Raw genomic sequence first — 19,002 nt, 5'->3', positions numbered from 1 at the left:
CAGTGAGTCACCGAACGAGAGAGGGGCCCGCCGGACCGGCGAATGCCTTGCGTCTCTCTCCCACTCAAACATGATCGGTCCGCTGCGCGCGCAGCACTAGAGAATTAGGCGCGTTGAATCGGTGCGTGCTTCCGTGCTTGTGTCTCTGTCAGTGTTGTTCCGTCTACCGATTTTTCGGTAGATCTACCGAATTTGATTCCTATCTACCGATCTACCGAACTGCCCCTTGAATCTACCTAATTTTAAAACAAATATCACAATGACTTAAAAATAAATTCCATCAAAAAACTTTTCAGTGTAACCTAATACTTGGTATTTTTAATACGTTTGTATTAAAATTCATTTGATACTTCCCTATGGTGTTTAAAAATATATTTGCAAAGATGCAAAGAAAGCGAAATACCCCGAGATTCAAGTTCGTAATTTTATACCTAATAATAACATATTGTATAAACATCATTCCGTAATCATAATCATTCACACACGTCTCTTCAATTCTCAAAGAATCTCAAGTATCAAGTGATAAATTATTAGCTAAATGACGGTGTGTGTGCTGTCGGTTTTCTTTGACTGCCGACTTAATCCATTAGCAGATAATGGTTGTTACATCTATTTGAACCAGAACGTTTTAACTTTCTGTAAATATTATGACCTATAACTATTTCTCAAAATATTATTAAACCTTATTTGTATCATAATAGCTGATGTGAGCATTTGGTCCCAATAATTTGATTCTTTATTTATTAAACAAAATTCAATGAATTATGGATATTTCTAATAATTAGTTCAGCATAATTATTTAAGGTCTTTAACTTTTGAACCATTAAGTCGCCACCATAATGGGAAACTTTTCTATTTTTAGTTTTATGGAAAAAAGTTATTCTTTCTAAAAAGTTCTGAATGATCTAAAACTTAGAATACAATCATCAGATATTAAATTTTTTTAGTAATATAGGCAGTTTATCAAAAAATATGAATTTTATGTTCATATTTTTTGACAAACCTCGTGTATATGGCTCAAAAAATTTAATTGATGATTGATTTTAGGTTTTAGGTCATAAAACTAAAAAAAAATTCCATTATGGTGTTCACTTAATTGGACGCACTGTATTATAATATATATATATATATATATATATATATATATATATATATATATATGTATATATATATATATATATATATATATATATATATATATATATATATATATATATATATAATTTACGTCATTGCATATGATCTACCGAAATCTACCGAATTTTGCCGAAGACATCTCCCGATATTGGATAAGCTCCACGGAACATCACTGGTCTCTGTCTTTCTCGAGCGTTCTTGGCGTTCAAGACACATTACAGCCGAAACACTTCCTTTCATTTCATATTTCTCCTATCATCGTCCTATCCTCAACAAAATCACTCAAATAGAAATTAGTTAAGTTTAAGTTTACATATACAATGTTTTAGTAAACAAAATATATTTCTATAGTTAAAATTTGTGCAATTCGAATTTTCATTCAATTCCTTGTTCCTATTGTGCAATTTAATAATATTCATATCAATAAATATTCTACCGAGAAAAAGACGTTGTCACGTAAAATCTTCGCCCGTAAAACCGACTTTACAGGCAACCGATTTTTTTTTTAACTGAGGAATCTTCTACGTTGGATTACGCAATGGATGATCCAGTTATTAATTTAATTAACTGATACAGAAGTAAAACACTTCACATTTGTATTTAGGTATAAAACATATTAAAACTTTTAAAAAAGTGTCGTCAAAATTTATACAGTAGCAAAACGTGACGTTTTAGATCTATAGTCGGTTCGCTATATTTACGCGGGTTTCGGATTAACAAAATTATGCTAATGACTCATTGATAACCAGTTGCAGTAAACGACTTCCCAGAAAATTAGGTAAAAACTGCATTAATGGTCATATTTTAAAATACATTAAAATAACATTAGGGTAGGTATAAATTTGTTACAATATTGCAGTTGAATTGATTCTTTGCCAGTGTTGACATTGTATGTTTGGTGGAAATATTTAAAAATGCCTAGACGTGTGTTAGATGTAGATAGTCTAATTTGTAGTGTACATAAGTATTTTACGGATGAAAAAGAAAATGGCGGTCCTTTAAAATCGGTAATGTCTGTTCAACAACGCGTATGTGATGCTCTAGGAATTAGTGAAACCAAACTAAGAGGAGTATTACAAAATCGCAATAATGAACGGCCGAAAGAAGAGAAAAACTCGCCTATCATTGAAAACGAAAGATATTCCAGATGGAAAAAAATTTGAAATTCGTGATACCATTTATCGAATGCGAGCCAACAAGGAACATGTGACCTTAAATACAATTCTCTCGGAATTAAAAGATAGAAAATTTGACGAAATTGGCAGAACAAGTCTATGGCAAGTGATACATAATTTGGGTTTCAAATTTCAAAAGGAGGATAACAGAAAAGCCCTTTGGGAAAGAAGTTCTGTTGTGCATAAAAGAATTAACTTTCTAAGAAAATATTCTAAATTTAAAAAAGAAAGGGCAAATTTTATATATTTAGACGAAACATGGATATTTTCTAGGGGTGCAACCAAGAGAATATGGCAAGATGATAACGTAAAGTCTATCAAACATACTGATGGAGAAGGGAAGCGACACATAATTTTACATGCAGGAGGGAAATCGGGTTTTATAGAAGGTGCTGATTTAATATTTTCATCTAAATCAAAATCAAGTGACTATCACGATAATATGAACACAGAAATGTTTGTAAAATGGTAACATGAAAAACTTCTCCCAGGTTTAAGTGAGCCCAGCGTAATTATTTTAGACAATGCACCTTACCATTCTGAAGTATTAAACAAAAGTCCAACGAATTCTTGGACTGTTAATAAAATTAAAGAATGGTTGACAAAGGAACATATACCATTTACACAACATATTTTAAAATCAGAATTATTACGCTTGGCAAATATCCACGCAAAACCAAAAACCTTTGTTGTGGATCAGATTATTGAAAGTTACGGTCATCAAGTTTTACGTCTGCCACCGTATCATTGCCAGTTTAATCCCATCGAATATATATGGGGAATAGCAAAACAATATTATGACAACCATATTGGGCCTAACGGTTATAGCGACGACGCAGTTCGGGAAACTTGGCGAAAGGCACTTTCAATTGTAACTCCAGAAGTGTGGTGCAACTGTATATTCAAGTGCGAGAAACTAATAGAAGATTGGTGGACTCGAGAAAATAAAATAAACAAAATAAGTCCAATCATAATAACAATTAATGGTGATGACAGTGATGATGATGACGATTATGATATTCTTGATGATAATGACTGATTTTCATTTTTGTTGGCAAGTTAAATTTTTTTATTTTTTATTAGAAAGTCTCTCCATGGAACAAATATACATAGACCATATTTTCTGTGTGAAGTGTAATATAAAATTATTATTAGGTTTATATTAGCCACATTAGACTCCATTAATGAAGTAATTCTCCTTATTATACTGTCAATTATATAAAAGATTTTCCATTATTATTTAATTAAAGAAAGTTATGGATTATTTTTCATTTCATTTGACCAGTTGATATTTCCCCAAAGAGCAGGTAATTAAAACTGGGTACTTACAATAAAATTTTTAATCCGAAACCCGCGTAAATATAGCGAACCGACTATAGATCAGATCATCTTCAGTGTCTTCTTTGATGAAATTCTGTCCAATTTGCGCCTTTAAGTTCCATTTAAGTTGTTCCGAGGTAGTTGATTGTAGTTTATTGCTTACTATGATAGGGTAGTGATCACTATCATATAGATCTGGTAACACATCCTACGTACGAGTATGTGTAATTAATGGTTCGCAAATACATAGATCTATACTAGAACCTTCACATGTTTTTATGTCAAAGCGCGTATGTTGTCCGTCGTTAAGGATATTTAAGTTGACTTCTTCTATTATTTTTTTCATTTTTCGACCTAGAAATGTTAGTTTTGCTGAACCCCATAACGGATTTTGTGCATTGAAATCTCCAATTATTATCCGTGGAGCAGGTAGTTGATTTAATAGGCTTGAAATAATAGTCAGTGATATTAAAGTTGTAAAGACACTTAAGTTAATGGACATTATACGATTACGATGTATAAACAATAAATTGAACTAAATAAGTTAACAATTTGTTCAAACTAAACTCATCTTATCATTTAAATAAACCGCTCTATTATTAGAGTTGGTATTTCACCTTGCTGTTCTGTCATAATTAATGACCTCAAGGTTCTACTGTCTTTTGCGTTGGTGGCGTGGTTGTCTTAATAAAACACCATTTTACCGGCAGCATTCAAGAAGCCAGGAGTGGTAATTTCATTATACATTAAATTATTCAATTTCAATATTAATTAATATAATAATGCTACCTAAAGTTAAAATCAAATCATAACTATTGCTGTATTGTTGGAAGTGCATCTAGGATTTTCTTAGTTCTTCATTCTCTTTTTCAATGTTTTTTACTTATACATTTTTTATATAAAAAACAAAACCACATGTTCTTTTTGCTGTGCTTAGCTTGAACAAATTGTTAACTTATTTAGTTCAATTTATTGTTTATACATCGTAATCGTATAATGTCCATTTACTTAAGTGTCTTTACAACTTTAATATCACTGACTGCTACATATCTTTTTAAGGTAACCCATGTAACAACTTTTCCATGCTTGTGCGGTTTTTTCATATTGTTCTTTTTAGATGAACTGATGATGCTTTCTGATTAAGAAAGCGAAACGTCTTCAATAAATAGATGAAGTAGCCATCAACTTTGTCTTTTTTCTCCACCTTTTGACCGAAAAACCCACCACTCTTCTGAGTGATCCTTAATTTATATATACATATATATATATATATATATATATATATATATATATATATATATGTATATATATATATATATATGTATATGTCAACTAGATCAACTTTATCATTTATCATTGATATCAACTTTATCAACGTGTTTCGAGATGGCGCATAAATACCTTCGTTTTAAAGACTATTATATAATTTTTGACGTAAAATAAACTAAATATAATAAAAATTCAAATCATAAAAACCAAATTTACTTTAGGCAAAATAAATTTTCAAGAAAATCTTATTCAAATATGATATAAAATTATACTACGGTCTAGAATACTCACGGCAAAAGTAAAATTAGCACCAGATACGAAAAACTTTATGCAATTCTCTGAAAAAGCCATGATGACACCTTAAATTAAATATTTGACACAGAACACTGAACGGTATTACAACTTATTTACTATTACAAGGAATTATCTTTATTGAAGCTTATCTCACAAGATAACCCGTCATAGAATCTAATTAACCATGCAATTTCGATTAAGTACTTAACATTTATCGAGTTCGAATATGCTCCTTCATGAAACATAGGTTTATTATTTCTAAGCGGAGAATATTGTTATATGGTTAGATATCATCATCAGTTGGCGCTACAGCCCTTCGTGAGCCTTGGCCTGCTTCAAAACATTCTTCCATCCTTCCCTATTGAGTGTCTGTCTTCTCCAGCCCCTCACTCCAATCTCCCTCAGATCTTCCTGTACATCGTCCAGATATCTGAGTTTAGGTCGCCCCCTTCTTCTTCTTCCGACCGGCCTGTTTAGCATAGTTATTTTAGTGGGATCACTCTCATCCATCCGCATAACGTGACCCACCCACCTTAGGCGGTTTATTTTGATGGTCTTCACAATATCTGCATCACCAAAAAGTCTATAGAGTTCAAAGTTATATCGCCTTCTCCACGTATTATTGTTTTATAAAGTTTGCACTTTGTTGCTATTGACATACTTCTCGCTCTTAGTTGAGGGCCCAGGCCAAAATAACAGCGGTTAGCCACGCATATTCTTTTTTTTATCTCGTTGGATGTGTTGTTTTTGTAGTCTACCAGTGATCCTAAGTAGCAGAATTCTTCTACCATTTCTATCGTTTCGTGTTGCACCTCTAAGTTATTTTGTTGAATTCTTGATATGGCCGGCATATATTTAGTTTTATGGATGTTAATCAGAAGTCCGATGTTTTCTGCGGCATTTTTGATACGTGTGAAAGCCTCCACTGCTTCATTTTGGGTTCTTCCAATTATGTCGATATCATCAGCGTATGCCATTATTTGTATACTACGGGTATATATCGTACCTTTTAAGCTTATTCCCGAATCTCTCATAACTTTTTCTAACGCTAGGTTGAACAGCGTGCATGATAGCGCATCTCCCTGGCAAAGTCCTCTGTTGGTTTTAAATGGTTTTGAAACATCCCCTTGTACGCGCACTTTACATTCGACTTTCATCATTGTCATTTTAATTAATTCTACCAATCCTTTTGGTATTCCTAATTCGATCATCGCCGAATATAATTGGGACCTGTCAATAGTATCGTACGCTGCCTTAAAGTCTACGAACATGTAATGACAGTCTATGTCGTACTCCGTCGTTTTTTCTAATATGTGTCTGATGGATGATATGTAATCAATGGTAGAATTATTTTTCAAGAAGCCTCTTTGATAGGATCCTATTATATTGTCAGTATACCGTGCCAGTCGTTCGTTAAGTTAGATAGGGTTAGATATGCAAATGCTAATTACGTGATTATGTTGTCTCCTTTGTAGAATAGTATCTGGACATGATCTTCGATAAAAAAATCTTGTGGTCCAGCCATATAAAGAATTTAAAACAAAAGTGCGAGCGTGGAATTAACCTTCTGCGTTTCATTTCCAAAAAAAGGTGGGTTGCAGATCAACACATCTATGTTGATGTATATGATTTATAGATCCAACATACGATCCATTTAAATCAATAAAAAATTGTCTAGGATGATGATGTATTTAACAAACGAAGCAGTTTTAGCAGAAGAGAACCACCTTCAGAAATACGTAGACAAATGTTAGCCAACAAACGTCTAATAACATATAGATCGTTTAATACAACTATGGTTCACAAAATAGGTTTACTTCTGACAGAAAATTTAACAATTCTTACTGGAGAACAAAAAATACTCCTCCACTTGCAGAATCTTTTATTGATACGAATTCATACCAATCTAATACATTACAGCTACCAAAATTTCCTTCTTGTGAACAAGACCTTGAAGTTCTGATAGACAAACCAGCCATTATATTGCCAGGCATCTAATTTGATATTTAAATCCATACTAAGCAAATGATGGGAAGATTTGACAATAATTTATACAGATGGATCAAAAATTCTCACAGATGAGAACAAAGCAGATTTTAACAAGAGCACAAACAAGGCCACTATTCAGAACTAAAAAGGAAATTCTTTAGTAAAGTGAAGTCAGTCGGAAAAGGTGCAAGTGTTGAAGTAACACAGCCTATGAGAAATAAAACAGGTGAACTTATAATGATAAAAACGGAAATCGTCGAACGATGAAAGGAATACTTTGGGAATTTACTAAATATTGAAAGTGAGACGGAGGAAGCAGATATTACGTTTCATTCTGCAGATATCGAAATACCAGCACCAACACTTGAGGAAGTAGAGAATGCGATCGCGTCTCTAAAAGACCATAAAGCACCAGGAAATGATGGCATAAATGGAGAGTTGTTAAAAAAAGGAGGAAACCTTTTACACCAAAAATTGTATGACATCATTCTGAGAGTATGGCAACAACAGAAAATGCCTAAAGAATGGAATGGAAGCGTTATAATTCCCATATATAAGAAAGGAAACAAAGAACAATTCCGAAACTATAGCGGCAATTCGCTTATTAGCACATCATATAAAGTGTTATCAATTATCTTGCTAAAGAGACTCACACCATATTCGGAAGATATTCTAGGCAACTACCAATGCGGTTTTCGTGCTGGAAGGTCAACTATGGATCAGATATTTACAATCCGACAAATATTAGAGAAAAACTGGGAATTCAACCGCGATGTGCACCAAATTTTTATAGATTTACAGCAAGCATATGACTCCATAAAAAGAAGCAAATTGTGTTTAGCAATGTTAGAAATGGGAATACCAAGAAAATTAGTTAAATTAGATTAATAATTAAATTATATTAGATATAGATGCAGTCACGCATTCTACAAGAGACATGAGAGAGGTGTTTTCACAACTCGAGGAGGAAACAGGTAGTCTGGGTCTCCGAATAAATGAAGAAAAGATGAAATACATGGTAGTAACCAAAAATCCAAGACCAAGAGTTAGGCAGAACATCAGTATTAATGATCACAACTTCGAAGTAGTAAAGGAATTTAAATACCTGGGGGCGATAATCACAGCGAACAACTACATAGAAAAATAGGTCTCAGCAAGGATAGCTGCGGGAAATAGAGCATTATACTCCCTTTCAACATTATTAAGATCGAAGCACCTAAAGAGAAAATCTAAATTAACACAGTACAAGTCGATTATTCGCCCAATTACAGTGAAACATGGACTCTCAACCAGCGGGAAATCAATAAGCTTCTAGTATTTGAAAGAAAGGTTCTCAGAATAATATTTGGCCCTTAAAGAGATGAATTTACAGGAGATTGGAGAAGACGCCGCAATGCTGAATTTGTGACTCTGCATGGAACTGAAAACATAGTTAGACATATCAAGGCAAACCGAATAAGATGGGCAGGTCACGGACGGGTGTTATCAGAGGATAACAGAGTGTTAAAGACAGTGTTTTTTGTAAGACCAGATGGTAGAAGATCAGTAGGCCGACCGAGAAAAAGATGGAAGGATGATGTTGAACCCGATTTATCTAGAATTGGGATACAACAATGGGAAATAGAAGCGCAAGTTCGTAGATCGTAAAGTGCTCGTTTCGCATTTTTCTGTTTTAAACAACAAATATGTTGAGAATAATAGAATTTCTGAATGTTGTTCTGGTTTTACGACCGAGGTTGCTGCCATACAGAAAGCCTAACTTGGCGTGTCACTAATAATTGAACTATCAGATTCTCAGGCAGTATTAAAAGCTATTCGTAGCCATCCATTAGATAATTTCCAAAACTCCATTATTCTAGATAGCAAAAAATTGTTACATAAACTAAAGTTTACAGAAAAAAAACACTTTACTAGTTTAGAAAGAAAACTAATGGCGATAGAATAAAATTAAGAATAATAATGTGTTTAGAATAATTAAGAGTTGTGGATGTAAAGTAATTTTTGAATTTTAAACATAGAAATAGGTAAACATAAATTTTATCAACATTACATAACATCATTGATGATACAACCTCATTAAGTTTCTCCCTGATGAACGACATAACCAATGTCCGAAAGCTTGGAATAAAAATTTACAAGAGTACACGTTTCATTTTTTATTGCTGCAAACCCAATATTTAATGTTTACTATATATATATATATATATATATATATATATATATATATATATATATATATATATATATATATATATATATATATATAAATGTTTTGGATGGGTTGCAGTCAATATTGACTCCAACCCATCCAAAACATTTATATATTTTTCCAAACGAGTCACAAGTACTTCTTTTTTCATATATATACAGTGATGAGTGCCTTAAGAACCGGCAAAATAACGCAAAAGATAGAAAACATAATACTTTGTGAAATAAAATGAGATGAAAGTAGTAGAGGTGAGAAATTATCGATAGAAACCTCTAATTTACATTACATTACATTAGGACTATCGATAGTTTCCCACCTTTAGACGTTAGCTTATGAGCTAGTTGACTTCAGTCATAATATTACAAGCATGACATCGAACATTAACATTTTTTAAATTTCGCATAAAGTAAAAACTGATTGAAGGCAATAAAGCAAATGTAAGTAAACAGTTTAATTAGTTATAATTTAATAATTAATTCTGTGTTGACGAATAAAGAATAACAAGCTATGATAATTCTGTATTGAGAAGAGTGTATGCGACGTCTCAAATCACAGTTTATTATTGATCAATACTTTAATTTTGGATAAAAACATACTCGTACTTGAACTGTTTTTACTTACATTACGTGATACGTATTACTATGACTGAAGTCAACCAGCTCATAAGCTAACGTCTAAAGGTGGGAAACTTTCGATAGATCTAATGTAATATAAAGTAAATTATAGGTTTATATCGATAATTTCTCACCTTTACTACTTGCATCTCTTTTTATTTCACAACGTATTATGTTTTCTATCTTTTGCGTTATTTTGCCGGTTCTTAAGGCACTCATTATATATATATATATATATATATATATATATATATATATATATATATATATATATATATATATATATATATATGTAAGGCAGATTTGAATCATTTTAGATATACCAGGTAATATCTATCTCGAGATATCTCTTATCTGATGTACAAACCATATAGTAACATTACTCGATAAACTCACGTCAAACACATTCTAAGTACAACATGCATATCAGTTAATACGATCAATAAGTAAATGACGGAAACCAAAAATAAACAGATAAAACCTATCCCTAATATATTGCGAAGCGAATATTTCAAAGTATGACAAAATATCGTATCGGGCTAGGTTTTGGTATTTATAAAACTTAAGAGATATTAGTAAGAATACATTTTACTCATGGTACTACTTGTATTCAAAATGATAGCCACGAAATTATACACGAGACAGTGGCGCACGTAGAATTTTCCTGGTGGAAGGGTTGGTTGGTCACCGAAATTTTTTTATGCTACCTCATTTAAGGTTCTTAAAATTTGGGTTTTAGTATAATTTAAAGTACTAAAGATAGCAGTGCGAAAGATTGCAGACAGCAGGGCCGCTGTAAGGCTGACGACATTTTTGGAACACTTTCTTCTCTTACCTACAACTTATCTCTGTCGTTGGTCCGGTTGGTGTTTCTCTTTTTCTTATTTCCTTTTAATTATTGTTCGGATGTTATTGTGAACACTTTTTCATCCCTCCTTACTTCCCGTCATCTTCACGATCATCTCTCTCACAGTCACAGGGTTCATACCTATTTCTCTACACATTCTGTTTCTCTCCACTGTACATCTTTTACACTCTAGTATTGTGTGAGAGCAGTGTCGGCATTTATCTGTATGTCTCTTTCTAAACCTATGAAGAAACGCCCTAAAACAGACAATCTACCCACTTCCTTAGGCTTGGGATCAGCGTCTTGATCCACTGGGTAAAATCTTCCGTGTTGTTTCACTCTTCTTGCCATCTTTTTATTGATCTTTCTCTTTCTTATTTTTTTTATGGCTGTTGTCAAATACTTCCTTCTCTCATGGAGACGTCTACTTTCTATATAGAGTCAGTAATGTAAATAGAAAAAAAAAGCTGATATGTGTGCTACCCCTACAAACGGGTGGCCTAACCACAGTCACGAGAAACAGTGGGTTTTTCAATTATCCAAGGCACATGAAGTAATTTTGTAAGTTTATAAGCCTCTCCACGTAAGTCACACGTTGGATAGGGGTGGAGGAAAAGCCTGACGGTCAGATAGGTACCAGTTCACAGTGAGGTAAGACCGGTGTACCGAAATTCCTTTTGGTTCCAGCAGGCTTTCCTCATCTCCACCACTTTTTTAGGCCACCAGCCGCCGCTGTATAAAAGATGTAAGTAAAATCCATTTGACAGTTGACACAACGGGAAAAGATGATGAAGAAATAAAGAGAAGAATAACACAATCCAGAAAAACAATAGGTTGTCTAAACAGCATACTGTGGAGTCATGAAATAGGAAAAAGAAGAAAACACAATATCTACGAATCTCTTATTAAAAGCAGTCTATTGTACGTGCAGAGAGAGAATACGTAATGATGAGATAAGACAGCGAATGGGGGTTGACGGCTCTCTAACAACAGGCATTAGAAAGAAAACAGCTGATATGGTACGGACACGTCCAGAGGATGGATAACTCAAGACTCCCAAAAATAATTATGCAATGGATACCACCAAACCGCAGAAAGAGAGGAAGACCCAAGAAATCTTGAAGAGAGGGAGTAACGAAGGCGATGAGCGCAAGAGATCTTAGAGAGGGCCAATGGGATGATAGAGTGTCATGGAAATTAGGCATCGGGCAAAGTCGCAAGACGTTTTAAAACCTGTTGATATATAAACACACGTCCAAAAGTTTGCAATACGTACAAATAATATATCTACGCCTATGGTAGTTTTAAAATTGTTATTAATATTCATTCTAAAGCGTTTTTAAATGAAAATGATAAAAAATTTGAATCGTTTTTGTATGATTTTGATCACATTCTGATAAACATACGCTGATTAGCGTATTTACACATTTTTTCAGTTTTTGTTTAAATTTGAATTGAGCCGTTTAAAAATGCTTAGAAACGTGATATCTCATTTTGACATATCTAGAGTAATTTCTTTGTTACAACAGGGCTTTAGTCAAAGGTATAACGCGAATATTGTTGATGCTACTAAGAGTGCTGTATCGAAAATTAAAAAAAAATTCCAAGTTACAAATGACGTTAAGGATCATCCCAGAAGTGGTAAAAGTCGATGTACAACAGCAGCACAAGACTGGCAAATACCATTGATAGCTCGTACAAATGGTCTGGAATCTACAAGTGGTATATCCAGAGAAATTTCTAGGCTTCAAGGACTGAATAATTCACGGCAAACAATAACACGCAGGTGGCAGTATTATGGTTTGGGGTGGTATTATGAGTGGTATACGGACGCCACTGCTAGTTCTATAGAGAAGAGTCACTGGTGCTGTGTACATCGAGGAAGTTTTAAATCCTATCATATGTTTATTGCGAGGGGCAGTAGGTGATGAATTTGTGTTTATGCATGACAACGCACCTCCTCATCGAACAGCAGCCGTACAAAATTTTCTGGAAGAAAAAGAAATATCTACATTCCAGTGACCTTCGAGTTCCCCCGACATGAACGTTATTGAACATGCTTGGGACATTCCCAAAACACGTATTAAAAAGCGAAACATCCCCCTATTACACTTCGAGAACTAAAAGATGCTGCCCGTGAAGAAGGGGAGAGAATTCCGCAAGACCAGCTCGACCAGTTAATCGGCAGCATGCCAAATCGCCTACAGGCATGCATACAGGCCAATTGAGGAATTACTAATTATTAGTTTTATTAAAAATTATTTTTTTCTATACTAATTTACTTTTAAATGTAAGTTGTACATTGTAAGTTTTTCACTCCAAGAGAATAAATAATTTTTTTGCATATCGTTTATCTGGTTTTCAGATTTATTTAGTATTGTTGAGAATTAAAACAAAATGATGTTTAATTATTCAGAAGAGTTTATATATAAACATCAATAAAAAGATGAAATATTCCAATATTCCAAACTTTTGGACATATGTGTAAGTAAAATCCATTATAGAATTCTTAAAACAAACTCAATAAATGATTTTTTATATATTTATTCTAAAGCTATTCGAATAACTGAATGCGTCATTCAAATGGCTAATAAATAAATGGATTAGCAAGATAGCAGAAACGAATGAACATGCAGATTGCTTACTGAGATGCGCAGTTTTTTTTGCCAGAGAAGTTTGCCAAGACGTATTCATGTTATACCTAAGATATATATTGTTTGATACAACTATGAAGTGATTTCATGTTACTAATTTATTACTGCATTCTTACTCTTATACAAACCTTAAGGCTTATCCTCGAAAATCCTAACGGTAAAATTCGGTGCGATATCTATTTCAAAAATATTGGGTCTATACAATAAAGCGAGCGGGAGGTCTTCTATTCAGTGCGGTTATGGTGTAATTAGAATAATAGGAGTATACCAGAGTAATATTATTTATTAAATAATTAATTCACAACTTAGCAAAGGTACATACAAGTATGTATAACAAGATATTTTGAGGTCACAGTATTGCCGAATTCGTTTTTTTATGTCTTATATTTTCTTTTGTTTTTTTTGTTACTTTTTTACTGACAAATTGGCTTTTAACGTAGAATTACAGTTTGATGATAAATATTCTGAAATGGAAAATGTTGAGATGTGGCAAATAAAAACATTCATGCAATTAAAATGAAAGGATTTACGTCTATTAATAGTGCGATTTATAAAATTAGTACTTGAAGCCCAAATCGCGGGAGTAATATGTGCATCAGTTTTCAAATATTAATTATTTACTATATAATTTCTAAATTAAACCACTTTCACTTCTTTAGGTAATAATATATCTGTTTTGACAACTAAATAAGTAATTAGACAAAATAATGAGTATTATTTTGAAATTATTAATTTCAAAACAGGAGTTTAACGAATTAGAAGGAGGTAGTCCGGGCCCAGTTGAACGGTCAAGCTTATTCCAGTGGAATAAGTAGGAAGTGCCAAAACTAAATCATCTACATATCTTTTAATAAAAGGAATGAAAAAAGTGCAACTGTTGATACAATCACTGATAACATCATCCATGACATAGCTACTTAGAATGGGTGAAAGACTAGATCCCATAATTTAAACAAAAGGTCAGAAATTCAAAATATAAGCAAAATTTATAATTATATTATTTCTATGTAGTTTATATATGAAACCAGTAAACTATCACATTTTGATTTAATTTTCCATGTATTTGTTATATTTTTTCAGGCATCTATCAATGGTGAATAAATCTTCTTCTTTTTTTTTTACTAAACAAAAAAGAATTTTTATACAAAATTTTATTTTTGGCAATATAATTGTCAAAAATAAAAATTTTAAGTTGGTATTTATGACATTGAGGCTTAATTGTAATTGTCACTATTCAAATTTATTTATAAATTCAACTGTTTTTATGTTAAGAAACTTTTTCAAAATTATATTAAATTTTCAGAGAAGCATTTATTAGATTATAGCATTTTTGTATTAATATTTTTTGAAATATGTTAGCGACATTTTTATATACTAAATATTTGTAATGTACGTAGAAATTACATACAAATTAAAAAAAGAGTGATCAAAATCCATTGAGTAGATCCGGAGATATAGAAAATTTTATTAGTTTAAAATTGTTTGTTCGGTATTTAAACGACATGGATTAGTGGGTTCTTCCTAGTCACTATTTGAACTACATTTTTGAAAATTCGTAGAGGGTCCTGTAAAGGTACAATGTTTGTGCAAATTTTATAACATCTAACATAACAAAATACAAATCCCATTCTTTAACATGGCGTTAATAAGGTTCCTTAATTATTATAATCAAATTAGCTGTGAATTAACAAAAAAACATGGCTAGCTTTGGCCCAAATTAACCTAGGCCAAATTTTTTTATTTGAAAATTCGGGTGAAAATACTAGCTTTTCGAATGTAAAAAAAGATTTTTTCTAGGGACAATGTTTTTAAAGTTATTCTAAATGTTTATAAACTACATAATTTCAAAAATTTGACATCAGGATTTTTGACTATAATAAATTATTCTTTTATTTTTTTTTAATGCATATTGATAGTATAAGTCTTTTGCTTTCATTTGTCAACCACAGAATTACCCTATCTTTATTATTTTCTATCTCTGTTGTTATTGTAAAAAAAAGGTCTCTGAGATAAACAAATACAATAACTTTTAAACTAATTAATATATCCGTCCCAAATTTTAAGGGAGTTTGTTAAGTACCCCAATACCCAACTTTGGGTGGAACTCTAAAGTTTAAAGTTTAAGTTTACTAAAAGTTTTTAACAAATATCAAATGTCACTTTTTTTGCAGTTTGCGAAGCAACAAATTGACTTTTCAACTTTCAAAAATCGGCATTTTGAAGCTTTGTCAATATTCTAAAAAATAAAATTTTGTAATTTTATGTCAATTATTTGGCTTTCTAATGGAGTGCAAAAAATAGAAAAAATCGCGTTTTTTGCATTAAATTGTTAATCATTAAAAACGGCTCCGAACTTTAGGCAGGAAACAGATAGGTTTTCTTCTTATAGGCCTACAATAACTAAAAAAGTTGTCAGCTACCTGGATTATTGAGTGTCACGAGAAAATCCTTATTACCCTGGACTAATATGACTGGACAAGCAAGTGACGAAACAAACTTCATATATTATGTAAACTTTACTAACAAAAACGTTTAAAATAAATATTCCAATAACTATAAATAATCAAATTCCATATTCAAATACTGCAAAATATTTGGGTATTACTCTTTAATACGCCCTAATAATGTTATTCAACATTATTTATGAGAGAGTGTATATTTCTTACCTACCTGTCGGCGAGAATCCAGAAGCTATCGACAAAGACAGCCTGTACTGACCGAGAGAGAGAGTAACATTTAGCAGAACTTTGAGATTTTTTAAAAAGTTTAAAAATAAAAACAGATTCGGAAAGTAGGTCAAATTCTGTAGTGCCCTATTTCAAAAAAAAAATTTTTACGTTTATTTTAACCAAAAATATTTGAAAAAAAAATATTGTTTAAACAATTTATTAATTTACAACCAAATAGTGCACTAGAACTTTTTAAGACCTTTCATATAAAAAAAGAATCATCTCAATATCTGCCATAGTTTTTGCGTTATTTGATATAAACTTTTACATTGGAATTTAGCTATGCCCAGAATCGCGAGGAACGGCCTTAATTAACCAATATTACAATCTTCGCTTTCACTAACATTCAGTATAGTAGAATCATGAATGATATCACAATTACATCGAAAAAAATAGATAAGTATTATAGGGTCATTAAGATATTTTTAAAAACAATATGATAACAAAAGCTTTTAATGCGAATTAATACACACACTTATCAAGTTATCTGTACAGGGATCCTTGTACTTTTACAAGGATCATCACTTTTACAATTACAATTCACAATTATTTCATCCATCTGTTTTAATTAATTAGGAGTAGGTACCTAGAGATAGGTATACCTATTTATATTGTCTCTCACTAAATTTGCTCCTAATTTTAAGTGTTAAAACTTTTAAATGATTAAAACATAATAACTATATAGCCTAGTTATAAATATTTTCGGAAAAATATGATGACGCATTCCATTTAAAGATAAATAATAGATAGCAAGATAATATAATGTTCTACGGAATTACACTTTGGGTTTTTGTTTTTCTTGACGCTTATGTGGTTATTAATAAGATAATATTCAGGGGAACTGATAAGCAGTAATAAAATAGTGACTGGTGTATTAAAAATAGTCCGAAGATTACAACAAGCTCTTGTCAAATTCTTTAAAAGATATCTATAGAAATAAGTATATAGTTTGTCTGTTACTTTCACATATAAGACACAAAAACAAGAATCTATAAAGCAGCAATTAGACCTATATTAATACACACGGCGGAGAAAAGGCCTGACACATCTAAAACGAGACGACTACTAGAAACAACAGAGATGAAAATACTCCGACTAATATCAGGGAAAAGTCTGTTAATTAGGGAGAGAAGCGAAAACATAAGAAGAGCATGCGATAAAGAAGACATCAATGGATGGGTGACAAAACGGAAACAGGAGTGGAACAAACACATTAGTAGAATGGCAGAGGATAGGAAAGTACAAATCTCTCTCTCTCCAATGGCGCTACAGCCCAAATCGGACCTTGGCCTCCTCAAACTATGCCTCCAACCTTGTCGATCCCGCGTCGATCTTCTCCAAGTTCTCACGTCCAGCAAATTTTGCGCGTCCGCTGCCACTTCATCCTCCCATCTTTTCCGTGTCCTTCCTTTTGGTCTTGCGCCCTGAATTTTACTATCTAGGGCTCTTTTCGGCAATCTTTCTGTCTCCATTCTTACTAAATGACCAGCCCAGCGAAGTTTCTGAAGTTTAACGAATTCTGAGATCGGTGTCTCATTGAACAGTTGGTAGAGTTCATGGTTATACCTGGATCTCCATATTCCGTTTTCGTTAATAGGTCCAAATATCTTTCTTAGGACTTTTCTTTCGAAGACTTCCAGTTTTCTTTTTGTCTCTTCTGTAATTACCCATGTCTCGCATCCATAACATACTATTGGTCTGATAATAGTTTTGTAGACCGCGATTTTCGATCTCCAGTGTGTGTTTTTGGAGCGAAACACATGATTGAGTGAAAAATAAGCTTTGTTTCCCTTTACTATTCTTCTATGGATTTCTGGTTCTTCTGTTCCATCCATGTTTAATGTAATGTAACCATGTTTTATCTTTCTACCGTTTCAATATCGTCCTCTAATTCAACTGTGCGTCTGTTTCCCCTAGCTCTTTTCTGTGTCAACTTTTTTGTCTTTTGAATATTTATTTCTAGGCCTCTTTTGCCTTTGATTTTAATTCTGAATATATTTCTGCCGCCTCTTCTGTTCTGTGAGACATGATGCTGATATCATCGGCATATATGACATTGACGTCCACAACATATTCATAGATTTCAAACAAGCCTACGACTCAATTAATAGGAACTAGTTATATCAAATATTGCAGAGCTTTAATATCCCCCAAAAATATATCCGACTGGTAAAAACAACAATGGATTCGTCAATAGCAACTGTCAGAGTCCAAAATGAGCTCACTGAAAACTTTACGATAGCCCAAGGATCAATCAATCAATACAGATTGCCGCCTATGCCGAGGATAGTACAAATAGCACGAGATAAGTCACAAAATGGACGAAGAAGTATTGACAGGCCAAGAAAAAGAGGGCGCGATAATTTAAACACTTTAGGAGCCTAATATTAAAGAAGAAACAGGCTTTAAAGCCTACATACAAAAAGGAAGAAGAAGAAGAAGTTTAAAATTACAAATTTATATCGGTTCTATATTGCTTACTCAATAGTTAATAGGTGAAATCAAAATAAAGGCGGTACTAATGATATTATCCTACCAGGAGTACTATTATTTTAATTCGTGATTGTACAGAAGGCGGAACTGGTTTGTTACTAATTGATTTTTAAGTACCTCCTTTTTAGTGTTCGATTTTATTCACACAATTTGTAAAAAAGGTACCAGCTTATGATTCACCAAGAATTTATTGGACGTGAGTATTTTGAAGGTTTGGTCTGTACATTTTTTTGTAGTAGCTGAATGTATACAGATAAATTATTGGTAGACAA

General features: G+C 32.5%; 1 protein-coding gene across 2 annotated transcripts in view; it reads right to left on the bottom strand.

The window, feature by feature from the left end:
• The window catches only part of LOC140449534 (23 kDa integral membrane protein-like), a 48,947-nt gene that overhangs the window by 16,970 nt on the left and 12,975 nt on the right, over positions 1–19,002 (bottom strand). The window contains exon 1 of one of the 2 annotated variants that reach the window (XM_072542738.1): positions 5,193–5,340. The exons of the other annotated variant lie outside the window; for it this stretch is intronic. Coding sequence (XP_072398839.1) covers positions 5,193–5,252 — 60 coding nt within the window. The 5' untranslated portion in view covers positions 5,253–5,340. Of the gene's footprint in view, positions 1–5,192; positions 5,341–19,002 lie in introns of those variants that run through there. 2 annotated transcript variants of the gene reach the window in all.

This window comes from Diabrotica undecimpunctata, chromosome 9, assembly GCF_040954645.1.
Source record: "Diabrotica undecimpunctata isolate CICGRU chromosome 9, icDiaUnde3, whole genome shotgun sequence".
NCBI classification, from domain to species: Eukaryota; Metazoa; Arthropoda; class Insecta; order Coleoptera; family Chrysomelidae; genus Diabrotica; species Diabrotica undecimpunctata.
Note: the sequence above shows the minus strand (reverse complement) of the source record. Positions and strands in the feature narration are given on the sequence as shown.